At 32.6% G+C, this 14,046-nt stretch overlaps 1 protein-coding gene across 2 annotated transcripts in view; it reads right to left on the reverse strand.

The window, feature by feature from the left end:
- LOC124357051 (leucine-rich repeat-containing protein 9-like) overlaps positions 1–14,046 on the reverse strand; it is a 65,054-nt gene that overhangs the window by 25,135 nt on the left and 25,873 nt on the right. For both annotated transcript variants that reach the window (XM_046808447.1, XM_046808448.1), the window contains exons 8-11: positions 13,743–13,917; positions 12,969–13,100; positions 6,240–6,353; positions 5,546–5,690 (exon numbers count right to left, since the gene is read on the reverse strand). In XM_046808447.1, the coding sequence (XP_046664403.1) occupies positions 5,546–5,690; positions 6,240–6,353; positions 12,969–13,100; positions 13,743–13,917 (566 nt within the window). The remainder of the gene's footprint in view (positions 1–5,545; positions 5,691–6,239; positions 6,354–12,968; positions 13,101–13,742; positions 13,918–14,046) is intronic.

Below are 14,046 nucleotides of genomic sequence, written 5' to 3' on the forward strand. Positions count from 1 at the left end.
ATTATGGTTGTCAAATACTGCAATAAATTAATTTTTGCTACTATAATTTAATTTGACTGAATATTACCTATACGCGATACTGGTTCATATAGCAAATAAAAAAAAATTATATCTTAGATCAAAACTAATATTTTGAGCCGGAATAAGATTTTTAGTTTGTTCTTCTTTCTACAAATTGTCTTTAATCCTTCTTTAGAAAATCTTTTAATATAATAATGCACAAAAAACACAGCTTCTATAATTCAACTCCTATTTTGATTCCATAATATGTATCTAATATGACCCTTCCTACTTCCCTGATAAGCACAAGTTCCTTTCAGTTTTACCTCTAATCACCCTATTCCTCCAGCTACTGAATAGTATTCAGGTTGAAGTATATGATCGGGCATAAAATTATGTCCGTACCTTTTTTCATCAAATTACACATTGCACCCTATAGCGTTATTCCAACCTATTAAAATAGAATCTATTTTAATATCAGAACCATTTAAATACAAAATTTAAATACAGCATAGAACATCCACACCCCACAAAAAACAAACCTAAACTAAAAAAAATTAATAAAACATTTAAAACATCTGTACTACCAGTACCTAAAAAGCAACAAATTATAAAATTGATATATTTTGCCTACTGATATAATAATGCTTACTTTGAATATTTATACATGTCTATTTCATACAAGTGCAATTAAAAATATCCTTAGAAAATTGATATCCAAAGTTAACTGATGTGGCTATCATTATATACAACTATTCATAATGACATCAACGCACAAGTTGTGACAAATTGTAAAATACAGTTTGATATTTCCCATCTGTTGTGGGCAGTTCTGAGAGATGCAATAAATGGCCAGGAAAGAAATATTTGAAGTGTAATTTTATGTGATAGATGTAATTAATTTTCAGTAGACCTTATATTTTTTATGAAGGAATGAAATGAGTTTAACCTAATTCACTTGTGTGTTCTGGTGTCCTGTCCCATAAGTGAGTTCCAAATGTATATTTAATATTAATAACCCTAGAAATATTTTAAAAATATGTAAAATATCTCCTCGAGACATGTTGCCAACCATGTTTTAACTTAACTAGTCTTAGATATTTCTTGTTCACCTACAAAAAGAAGCTGAGTAAAAGATTACACTTATTCCTAAAAGAGGATCTCAGTGTTTGCTTCCTGAATGCCAGGATTTTCAGGATGTGGAAGGTTGGTTGTAGGGGCCACTGTTACTTTACCGTCAAAGAAAGGGACATTGACTGTGTTCCAGCCTCCTCCAGGGAAATTGGGTAGGGCAAGTTACTCCCTCATGTTTAGATTAGCAACAGCCTTTAACACTAGGAAGCTCCTGTCACCAGACTGTCATCCTTCACAGCAGACTAAACCTATCAATCTGCCCTTTTACACCGATATATTAATATTAAACCAATATATCAATAGTTGGTGATGTGCTGCTCCTGGACATCCATGGAGTCGCCCAAATGAAATCTCATATAATTTTTGTTGTATCCAGTTTAGGTGTAACTGGAAAATATAAAACCATCCAGAAGTGAACCCTCCTGGATTACCTAATAGAATCTATTAAAAAGTGCAGAAATTAATGGGCATAAGGAACAAAGCAGAGGTAGTCAATTTTAGTAATGAAAATTTATGAAGTAACGAGTTCATAAATGATATTACAAAATAATTGCTAACAATATGAGTTAGAAGCATTGAGTGTCTACCACATGGGAAAGGTTGGTAATTAAACTATATCTACAACTCCTTCAAACTTTAATGAAATTCATCTCTGTTTAAGAACTTTGAATGGAGTAGTTGAATCATTAATATTTTCAAAGTGGAGAAACATTTTAAAACTCTAAACTGAATAGTTAAGTTCTCTTAGTTTGTGTCTCTTCCATATGTTCAATAAGTTTTTATCATACTGTGATATATGTTTCTAAATGATTTAAATAAATACTTTTTTACTCTTGCAGAAACAGCACATGGTTTTCAATCTTCTGTATTACATTTGGGATCTAAAATACTTCTTATATTCTATGACAATGGTATTCATTTCCATGAATTTTAACATCTATGGAGTTGACTTTTAGAGATCTGTTACGAATCTCTGAGTTAAAACATTGAATGTGAAACATTGGTGTGCAGTGGGAGTGGACCAACAGTGACCAACACTTCAGTTTGCTCCTGTGTTTTGCTTAAAGTTTATGTGGTTTTTTCTAAAGAAATTTTATAAATTTTTTAAACCAATCTGTGAAGAAAGTTAGGTGACATTTTAAACATAAATAGAAAAAGTGGAAAAGTGATCATAAAAAACTATTTTAATTTACAATTAAGGACAAGATTATTCACTTAGAGATAAGAGGGATCTTTATCAGCAATAGTGATAAGGAAGGCCTGGCTGTTTATCAAATCATGACCTTTGCCCTGCTCTAAGTTGTGAACAATTGGATAACTTATCTTTCAACTATGGTGGCTCAGGGGTGGTAAAAAATAGTTATAAAAGATACGAATAATATTGGAACCTTTAGAACTGAAAACTTCTATTTCACTTTTTTCTTTTTCTATTTTATATTGATGTTACTATTAATAATAATACTTTATTTGACTAAATAAGTTATTTGTATATACTTTTCATAATTATTACTAATTTACTGCTTTGGTAAAAATATCTTCTATGGTGAAGGCATCACCAATCAATCCTATTGCCACAAGGTGGCTCAGGGGTGGTAAAAAAATAGCTATAAAAGATACAAAATTCCGAGGAAATTGTGATTTACGTAGAACATGCTTGAAGTAACTGAGGAGTACAATATAGTCAGCTAATGTTTGAAAATAGTCAAGTGATGAACAATATTAGAAAATGAGGTGGAAGATTCTATTACTGAACTTAAAACTCAATAAACTCATGTGGCTACTCTTCAAGCTGAAAATAACAAATTTGAAGCTATTGCAGACCTTTTTTACCAACCTTGGAGACAAGAATACAGCTTGTGTCACAACTTCAACAACTGGAAGAAAAAGTCAGAAAGATTAATTCCTGAAAATAGAAATGACTAAGCAAATTTATTTGATTAATGAAGAACTTGTTTCTAAAAATGAAATAATAAATATTTTGTGAGAACAGGTATCAAGGTATAATGAGCAAGTTGTCTCTACTCGACTGTCCTTTATTCAGATTTTTTTGGAAATAAATTTCATCTACCAGAAAAAAAAAACAACTAAACCTCATACCACAAGTTCTGTAAACTTTGGAAGCAGAAACAGATATGAAATATTGTCAGATCTTGAAGATGGACATTGTGAGGGAGCTCAGCTGGTAGCGGACTCTAGCGTTAGTTTTTTAAGTAATGAACCTAAAGTAAGCAGAAGCCCAACAAACATAACCAGCAATATTCTGCCACTATCGGGAGAGACAAGGTTAAATGATCAAAGTCTAACGAGATTAAAATATACTCTGACAGCTTTGGGCAAGAGTTAGCTTCATTGGTTGTTAACAATAAATGTGGGAGAAAATTTGATGTAAGTGCTACGTAAAACCCAGTGCCTTATCCTGTGGTGTTACAAGTAGTGTGAATGAAGAGTGCCGACTTGGGTGTTAAAGACTGTTGTATTGATTTCTGGATCAACTTATGTGGTGAAAAATTTGAAGGATAATGTTATTGAAGTGCTCGTAGAAACATTGTGTGTTTTAGATAAGACAAATGTAATTGTTGTAAACATCCCACATAGGTATGACCTGCAGACATGGTCGTGTGTTAACAAAGAAGTAAAGGCGGCGAATATGAGAATCGAATATATTTGAACTGGACTTAAACATGTTTCTGTAGTAAATGTTGAAGGCTGTGTTAGAGATCTACATACTAGACAGGAACATCATTTAATTAAAGGAGAAAGGAAATATTAGCAAATTTAAAAAGTAATATTGCCCTTACAAGAACAAGGCCATACTATCGGGGCCAAAATCAGAAGAGGGGGGCCTGGATTCAGCCTCAGATCTGGAGAGCAGTTTACTTGATTTGCCATTTAAGAGATTTTCTTAGTTAGGTGTAAAACATTTACTAAGGACATGTCAAAAAACTTGTGAGCTGGGATGGTTTCAGTCTAATTGTTTTGGATTGACACAATATAACATTGATATTAGTAGTAACTTCAGATAAAGTTGGAACACATTTCCTTAATCCTAAATTAGGCTCACTCAGTCGACTCTGACTAAAGATAATTTTAATTTTAGTTTCTTATTTTAGAATGTACAGGGTACATGTAATGAGCTAGATTATTTGTCTCTATTGTGTTTTAATTATAATTTTATAATTGTAGCTATTGATGAACATTGGCTTAAAGCTTGTAAAGCTCCTTTTCTTTCATTGCCTGGTTTAAAAATGAATGGATGGTAGGCCAAGCAAAATGCATGGAGGTGCTGCCATATTGTTTACACATCAGTGTTGAATATATTGAGATAGAAAAGTCAAAGAACTTTCTATTGAAATGGTTTATGAAGTTGCTGCAGTTCAACTTGTATAGTCCATGCATTACAACAATTTTTAATATGGCAATAAAGTTCTGATTCTGATTTTGAATGCAGTGATTGATTTTTTGATACGTTAAAAGTGAAGAAATATTTGTAAAACCTAAGCTGAACAGTTAGTTCCCTTTGCTTGTGTCATTTCAATATACAGTATTTAATAAATTTTTGTCTTGTTTAATTTATTCTGTCTGTTTTAAGTATTTTAATTCTTGCCGCAAAAGCATTTTGTTTTTAATCTTATTTATTAGTTTTAGCATCTAAAATACTTCTTATCTGCTATGTTATTGGGATTCACCTACACAAGTTTTGACATCCATGGAGTTCACATTTTAGTGCTCCGTAAAAACAATAGAGGGGTGAAATTAGTATTATAGATCCATAATAATGCTTATTTTACAATGTTGTGCAGTCTGGCTTACTGATACAGAAATTATTATTACTGTACTCAGACCTTTTTTTTGGACAATTTTACCTCAGGGGGCCGGGGCGGGCTTCTCCCCACGTCAGTTTGAAAGGACCAAGTCGACGGACGACACGGTGAGTACAAAAGCTGAGTACAGCCCTGACCATATACAATTTAGTACCTAAAATGTACTTATACTATAAAGTTACATTCACCCACCTTGTAAATTTGTTCCATTTTGTACAGCTGATGTCCATTAAGGACTTAATATTGTGCTCTTAAAAATTTTATTTTATTTGGAATAAAAGCAATTTAGTTTTACTTGGATTTATAATTGTAATATTTTGAGTTTTAGGTATGCTATGGGTTAAAAATTTAAAAATTTGTAATTTAATAAATTATTATTATATTTTTTCCTAATATTTATTTTAATTTCAGAATCATCATTATAAATTTACTGACAATTGTGCTTTACAGAAGATTAATTACTAAGACGTACAGTGCTATAACTATACAAGTGCAACATTTTAAGATGCAGTTTCTGATGAAATATGAATACAGAATAAAACCAGTCTATACAAGTTATAAAGTTAAAGTTTTGAACTGGCTGTTCTTACCCAGTTGGTGCAAGTTAGCACATGTGAGTACAAGTTTAGTGAGAAGCTGGGATGTTGAGCGATGGGTCACAGACTGTAACAGTGATGTACCATTTTCTGGTGTAGGTGTTGAAACAGTTGTGTTCTTCAGTGGCTTGAAGTAATCCTGTCAATTAAAACAGGAAGAACTAAATTCTATAATGTTGTGAAAGTTTTTTTCTACAAATGAAATGGTCAGTGTTAGGAAATAAAAAGGTAAAAATACAAATAAAGTAATAGAGCACAACATTTAAAATGATATTCTGGCACTAATTATTTATTTTAAAAGTATACAGTACTTAGAAAACACAAATGACACAAGATAATAAAATAAATTTAGTGATCACCACCATGCGTGGTTTCTTGGATATTTATGCATAATTTATTTGATCATATAACCAAAATGTTTTATAAGTTTTTATCTATTCAGTTCACACTTTTAAAGTGAGTTAAAGAGCTTGATGTTGGTCTCAGAGGTTTTGAATGAGAAAATATTTTGGTACATTAGAAATTAGTCACCGCATATTTAATCTTTAATTACTTTTCCTTGTAATGTATATGCATTGCTGGAATTAAAAAAAATGCAACTTTTAAGTCTAGTATATCTACACTGAAAATTAGACAAATACATATGGTATTAAATGAAAGTAAGTTCTAATCATCGCTAACACAGTACCTGAAAGGTGTACTGGTAGAGAACCAAGTACAGAGGCACCACCTGGGACGATGATATACGAGTGTGTGGTTGTTTACAGCAGTCAGAGAGTTGAGAACACTCCACACCGAGAGCCTTGCTGGGCAAACACATAACAAGTTATATACACTTATACTCACAGAATATAAACATAAATACTCTGTTTTGTTGGGAATATACTTTTGAAGACTATTGTAACTCTCCAAAACATTGAAAATATAGCAGTAATTAAAAATAAACTTTAAAGTTTGTACGAGTATACAGTCATAACTTTAAAAAAATATAGTAATATTAGAAGATCTTCGAGACTTACTCACTCATTCCGTTGCACGCTCTTTTAAATACAAATTGTTCCAGTTATCTTTCAAAGAACTTTCAATTTATGTCTGAAATAAGTGAATGAAGTACAAGTAGGGGTACGTCCTTATTATCTATCCCAATTGTAGAACAACTTTAGTAATCATTTACAGTTTCTGCCTGTCGATTGTGGAATGCTTTACTTGTGAACATCAGAGCCATTGATAAGAGCGCTCGCTTTGGGGTGGATGCTGGGCCTTAATGGGCCTTAATGCTGGGGGCTCAGGGAATATAGCGGTTGGTGACTTTGGAGTGTGATACTTAGGACAATTGAATGCAAGTTGAATGAATGCGTGTGTGTCTTGTTATACTATTGTAAATATGTATAAAGTTACATTAATTTATTATTGATGCTTGTTTTTTAATCTAAGATTCATTTAATATGTAATGTAAATAAATAGATTTATTTTTAGTTATAAATGTTTGTATATATGTTAGTTTAATTTTTTATGAGGTTAAGTGGTAGAGTGGACTTAGTCTTAACTTCGCCTCTAATAAAGACATTTTTCATTTCATTTGATTTCATTGGTCCTGTCCTATTATGGAGTGGGGTGATAAATGAAAATAACACAGATTCCCTAATAATGTTTTTCTTTATGCACCTAACTTTTTCCTTTTATATTTCAAAGATAATAATTGTCTTGTCAGCACTAGATTTACGTAGTTGTGTATGTACATGTGTAACAAAACACTAAATAATAAAATACCCTATTGTAACAGTTTATTTGTACAAGTATGTAAACAAGATAAACTTCTATAATGGCGCATATCCCTTCATAGAATTTAGGTGAGTGCTTGCAAAGCCTATATATAACTCAGGGTGATATCTTGAGAACGAATTATTGTGCTTTAAATTTATATTAAACATAAATTTGGCTTATCTATCAATAAGCTTTCTGGCCAAATTTCTCTTTTGCCTGACCAGAATATCAGTTATGTACTTAAAATTTAGGATATACCGTCATTTGTACATAGGAAACTTCCACTTCATGTTTGACGATGGCTGAGCCTTTTCATAGCCTAAATATCCGCAGGATATCTCGAAAGCGATTTCGTTAAATTTTGCAAGAAACTTCATTTATACACAGACAAGAATTAGTTGGATGAAGATACATGTCTATTCATAGGATTTGAATAAGAGTCAATGAAGTCTATCACTCAAGGTTATCCAACACGTGGTGTGGCGTACTCCTTCCTATCTTGTTGTAGGGAAGTCAAACACTATTGTGCAATAGAATTTCAAATTTTCCATCCACAACTTGGAGACTGAATTTGCTCTCACTGAAATGTGGACAATAATTTAGTTAATAAAAATTATAATTTGTTGGAAATTAACCCAGTTAATCTTAGTTCTGAGGCTCACGCGGATAGAGTCATAACTAGCAACTCGGTTTTCCGGTTCACGTAGCCGGTATCGCATAGAGTACCATATTCAGTCAACATATGTTAAGCCGAAACTACCAACAATAATAAGAATTCGTCTGTATAGTTAGTGAGATAGAAGGGGTGAAGCTTTATTGTGATTGGATGAAGCTTAACCAAATAACAACCTACTATGATCAATATGGTTTCTTTATCACAGGCCACCAGATTTTCAACAAATTCACGTTATCTTCTTCGTTGAAGTTATTTTCTTTCTTGATTATTTGTAAATGTTTCTTATATCCTGTATAATTAAGAAATTTTTGCAACAAAGTGATGTAGGCTACCTGTTTTTCACTATGCTGATTTTTCGTTAATGTTTCGTGTGTCAATTTCGTTTGCTTACTTGTGTGAATATTAAACGCTTTCTCTCCCTAATACCGACAACCACAGTTATGTGGAATTTCGTAGACTCCCTGGGTACGCAGTGGAATTATGTTCACTGGTCTCAACAGTATAATTTTTGAGCTGGCTTGAAATCAGTTTTGGTATTTCATCTTCTTAATATACTCCTTCTTTTTTTGGTTGCTCCGACCATATAAGGAATCTGTGGCATAACTAGGATCTGACTTTTCTCGGTTGGGAGAGTGAACCTGATTGAAGAGCACATAACATCGGGGGAAATGGAATAAATCTAAATAGATCCAAATATAAATAAACTAGGCAGGCCTACAACTTTTAATTCAACGTAAATATTACACTGAGAATTTAAAACAAGTTGGTTGCTTTTATGTGTATATTTAAAACAAATATTTTAAAACTTTGAGGACAATTCTATCCTCCTCATCCTCTCGCCCCTTAGTACGCCACTGTAAGGAAGATAAGCTAGTTTTGGACGTTCATCTTGAATTTAATCTACATGTGACACAATCTGACAAGTAACTTCCGTAGGGCTAATTTGTTTTTTACGCCATTATGTACGTAACTGACAAACGCTTGTTACTTTCAACTTCTATCATAGATTTGAAGGATGTATAGCATTTATATATTGTAAAAAAATCTGTCCCAGTGGCGTACATAGGAATTATTACGCGGGCTGACTTACTGGGTGGTTAGTATGAAATATCCTCCAAAAATTGGGGCTAGGAAATCTTCTTTAAGGTTGAGTTTAAAGACCTCACAAATGTGTTATAGCTTAAAATAAACTAATGGGTGCAAATTTAATGTTTGTATTTAAAAATTTTAGGAGGGGGAAGGATGACCCTGCTGCGCCCCATTTTTGTATGATCCATGATCTGTCCTAAGGCCAAACTGACCACACATCATGTAAGCCTTGGACCCATAACTTCGGTTTTTCTGCACAACTCCAGAGCAATCTTCTCAAAGTCTTTCGTGTGCAAACTTGCAACCACTGGTGACATGGGTGAATCCGTTAAAAGCGATATTCAAGGTCAAACTACGCCATTTTCAAGCGATTTGAATAAAATGTCTTGAACATATTACGCTTGAATCAACCTATTTTATGCAATCTGATATCACGGAGACACATATGTGTCTACATTATATTATGTAAGTTGGTCAACCGTAATTACTAGACGATGTACAAACTTTTTCTGCGGTCTAATTTGACTTTGGCGAGTTCACCGCCATGTAGGCCTATTGTAAAATTATTTATCTTTTTTGTACGCTTAACCTTATATCTTAGATTCTGAAACTTGAAAACGACATCAGTTTCTCGTTCTAGAAAAGTAATGTTCACATGTTTTATTATAAAACGATGGAAAATCCTAAATACTTTTATCTTTTCATAATTCGATATCTTAATTTAATCAATGACTTTCATATATTTAGTGAAAGTAATTGATAAGTACAATTTTAATCCAAAAGCGAATCCTTTTTATTGTACTTTTAAGAAAGATGACACCTTGTTCAACACTTAACTAACAACAGGAAGTGTAAAGTTTCATTCAGACAATACAACAGCTAAGAAGTGTTAGGAGTCTCTATACAGTGTCATTGGACAACCTGGATTGTTCCCTTCGGAGCTCTCTATAAGCAATAAGACTAAACGATGCTGTTTACCGTATTGCATTATTGGATGGCAATGCCGCTAGCGTAAGAGCTCATTGCCTGGGCACGATCCTACTCTGTATGCAGCCTTTGCCATTTTATATGGATAAGCTTTTGATAGGTAGGAAGTTGTAGCACTGTAGTGTTTACGTATCAATGTATTTTTCTAAACCCACACTTGCACGTTTTTTAATCATAATCAAAACTCTGAAATACTAATAAATATTTTTTTTTATTTGAACTATTTGAAATATGTCGAATATTTTGGAAATCGTTTATTTTTACTACATGACTCATCGAAAACTGTACTTCAATAAACATACAGTATAACTTTAGTAATAAATTGTGTGATTGATAATAATAGATACTTGCTTGAAAATACCTGAAGCTTGAGAATTTCTCTTGGAAACTAAAATCACGTAATGTAACAGACCATTACAGGCTCTAGCTCTTAGCATTATGGGGATTGCATACTTACCCCGGGCTCAACTGTTATTGGTACGGTTATCTACAAAACCTCTCTGCTCTTGAAAGCTGACTTACATTCCGATGTGAGAGGAAATTGTGATTTCATTAATCATTTTATATACTAAAGTATCCTATTATTTTGTATAATAAGAATAGATAATTATAAAATATTTAGGTTATTTGCATTTACAAACATTGTAAAGTCTATGAATGAAAATTTCTTTCTACTTAATTAAGCTGGAAAAGTACATTATTTACACTAGGTAATCTGTACATATTTTATATGGTTGGTGATAATAGTACTATAATGTAACTAATAATGTTTTATAAAACACTTGTATATAGTTTATTGTGTAACTTTTGCCAAAGAAAATGGTTCAAGAAAGTGGCAATGAATTAGTCACCAGTGTCAAGTTTGTCAGTTAATTTCCTCAATGAAAGAGAAATGCAATTTATAAATAAAATCAGGGGCTCGAAATGCTAAAAACACCTCTTAAGATATGCTAACCTTATACCTTAGGTTCTGAAACTTGAAAACGACGTCAGTTTCTTGTTCTCGAAACGTAATTTTCACCCGAAATCCTTTGACTTTTCATAATTCGATATCTTAATTTATTGAATGACTTTCATCAATTTACTGAATGTACATCAATTTATCTGTATTCAGATGCTGAGAAATGCGAAAAATCAGAATCTATCGTGTTCCGAGCTTCTACAAGTCGAGTGTTTCCAAAAACCAGGATTGTTTAAGAACCCGGAAGCACCCAGGAGTTAGATGAATCCGAGGAAGTATACTAACATCTTCTAGTGGCCTGAAGATTCAATAGTTAAAACACAGGCAGTGTGCACTTTAGAGCTGGTTGAATTCAGAAATCGGATTTAAGTGTCTCAGGAGGCGAGTTTCCCAGAGACCAATAGGGGCAGGAAGATTTAAAAGGCTAAGTGAGCCTTAGGTTGGAAGCTCTTAAATGTTATAAACGATTATGCTAATGAAGCTCCATGAGCTCAATAGGTTCCAGAAGAATTATACTCTTAATCTGGAATAATACAACAATGTAGGACGTTAACAAAGGTTAGGTAATGCTAGAGAGTGGATGATCCTAGGGTTCAGGTGGAGCCATGCACAGGTATTCAACGCAGGTTTTCCAGAGGCTGCTAACTTCAAGAGATCAGTTGCTATCAGAGGTCGTGAACCCGTATACCAATGGTCCCAGAAGCTTCTAGAGGGCAAACTGTCCATCCATCAGAGGCTTCAAGGGTTCCAGTGGCTATGTAGAACTATATCTAGATGATCCTAAAAGACAGTTGTCCCAGAGATGGTGTATCTTCAGAGAATAGAGGATTTTAGGGACAATTTGGTTCAGACCCCAAAGATTCAAAATGCCAGGATTTTTATAAACTGTCACGGAAATCTATGTTTTATCTTATTACGTACACAACAAGGGTTGGACTGTGGTAAGTATATAAGGCTCATAACGATGGAAGAGGTCAATTCGTTTAGAAGTTTATTGAGTCATATCTTGTTGTGAAAACAGTTTGGCAATTTAAACAAAAATGAAAAAGTATATTATTACTAAAATTGGACAATATAGTCCCTGTATATACTATAAACACACATATCACATTTTAGAATGGTCAGAAATAAAAACGATTCATGGAGACTCTAAATTTTCTTATACAATTTCAATTAAATTTGTATTCGTTTTGAGTAGAGAAGCGAAAGTAGCTTTGAAAAACAGTAGTCGGAAAAATCAAGTGACCAAAGAATTTTATTGCAAGATTTTGGTAAATACATTGATTGATTCTTTCAAATTTTATTGAACAATGGTTTACCAAATACATAGAGAAAAAATAATAAAAACCTATCAGTACTACAAAGGAATTCAATACTGTATTATTGATATTATTTTGTTGTTTAGTATTAAACCAAACTCATGGAAGATAAATGATCCTTAAAAAAAAATCTTTAAAAAGACTTGATTTATAAGTTAAGTTACTACTGGACACGTCAAAGGCATTGTCCGCTCAGTTAAATTTTTTTCTAGTTTCTTCAATAATTAAAATTAGAATCTGGGATGTAAGATAATTTATTATTGTACAATTTGAAAGTAACTGTCTTTGAAGTACGAGATTTATCATTGAAAATTCGGATAACCAAATTGTCAGAGTAGCAAAGCTCTACTGTACTACACAACTTTTTAAAACAATCAATAATGTTATCAGAACTACGCAAAACTGAGAAAACCATAATCTAACATTGACCTTTGCTGTTGCAATTCGATTACCGATAGAATTTCCTGTGCAATAAATGATAACTTGCACAGGCTTAGAGGGTATTTTGTCAAGTATTAAGAGCTATACAAAAAGGCATCAAAAAGATATTTTCAAGTTAAATGTAATCTTATACATCTTTTGTGAGATATTTTCATGAAAACCGTATAAAATATCACTCACTGCGAGAAGAGCCACACGAATGCGATACAAGACGTGAGAACGCAGCAGCAACTGACGATGGACAGCCGCTGAGTCGCTCAACAGAGGGTCGGCAGCAGCCAGGCAACCAGTCACTATCACTTCTTCCTGCACCTGTTACTTAGTGAAGTACTTAGATTAGTTTTTGGTTAGTTAGCTTGGTTTAGAGCACATCCAACCAAAACACACATTTTCACAAATTTTTGAAGAAGTGAGCAATGTAATTTTTAAACTTTTCTGATATTTAATAAACTTATAAGTGTTTCATTACGACCATTTTGTTGAATTGCCCTCTCCATTTTGTTAATTAACGCTTGCTTTAGCTGAGATATTTTGTCGCTGGTAAAAAGCTTTGCAAGCTTCAAAGAATTGTTTTAAATTGTGAACACAGTGATTTTTCAGAGTTATTACCTATTCACTATATTATATTCACTTCGGGTGTATAAAAGCAGAATTGCTCTATTATAAGAATTATTGGACTTCTTGGTATATAATTTCGTTTAATATTTCGGCTTTTCCGTTTTCAAACAGGTATAATAAAAAAATAACACAGCAAACAAAATTTTCATAAGTAAATAAATAAACATTTACATAAATAAATAAACAGTGTTTTTTTATTATACCTTTTTGAAAAATATAAATAATTGTTTTATATATATTTGTAAGTTTATATACTGATAATCTCGAGAGTTAAACTTTACGCTAAATATAAATCTCTTAACTTGAAAATAATTATAACTCTACGATTATACTTACTCGGTTTCCAAGCAATAAACGTTCTGCAAGTTCCATCGGGGAAGTACTCAAGTCTTGTACAGAACCAAATATGTAAACCTTGTCCAACACATCTCTAAACTTAACCTGAAGAAGGGTATTGGTGTAAGGACCACGGAGAACCCAAACCTTCTGAAAGTCCACTCCCACCACTTTTCTACAAAATAAGTGCTAATTATTCTACGTCAACAAAGCACTAAATCAGTTAAATTTAAAAAGTCTCCACAAATACAAATAATTAATTGTGAGTACTACATAAAGCCTAAATGAATTCAATTTAAAGATT

Source organism: Homalodisca vitripennis, chromosome 3 (assembly GCF_021130785.1).
Source record: "Homalodisca vitripennis isolate AUS2020 chromosome 3, UT_GWSS_2.1, whole genome shotgun sequence".
Classification (NCBI taxonomy): domain Eukaryota; kingdom Metazoa; phylum Arthropoda; class Insecta; order Hemiptera; family Cicadellidae; genus Homalodisca; species Homalodisca vitripennis.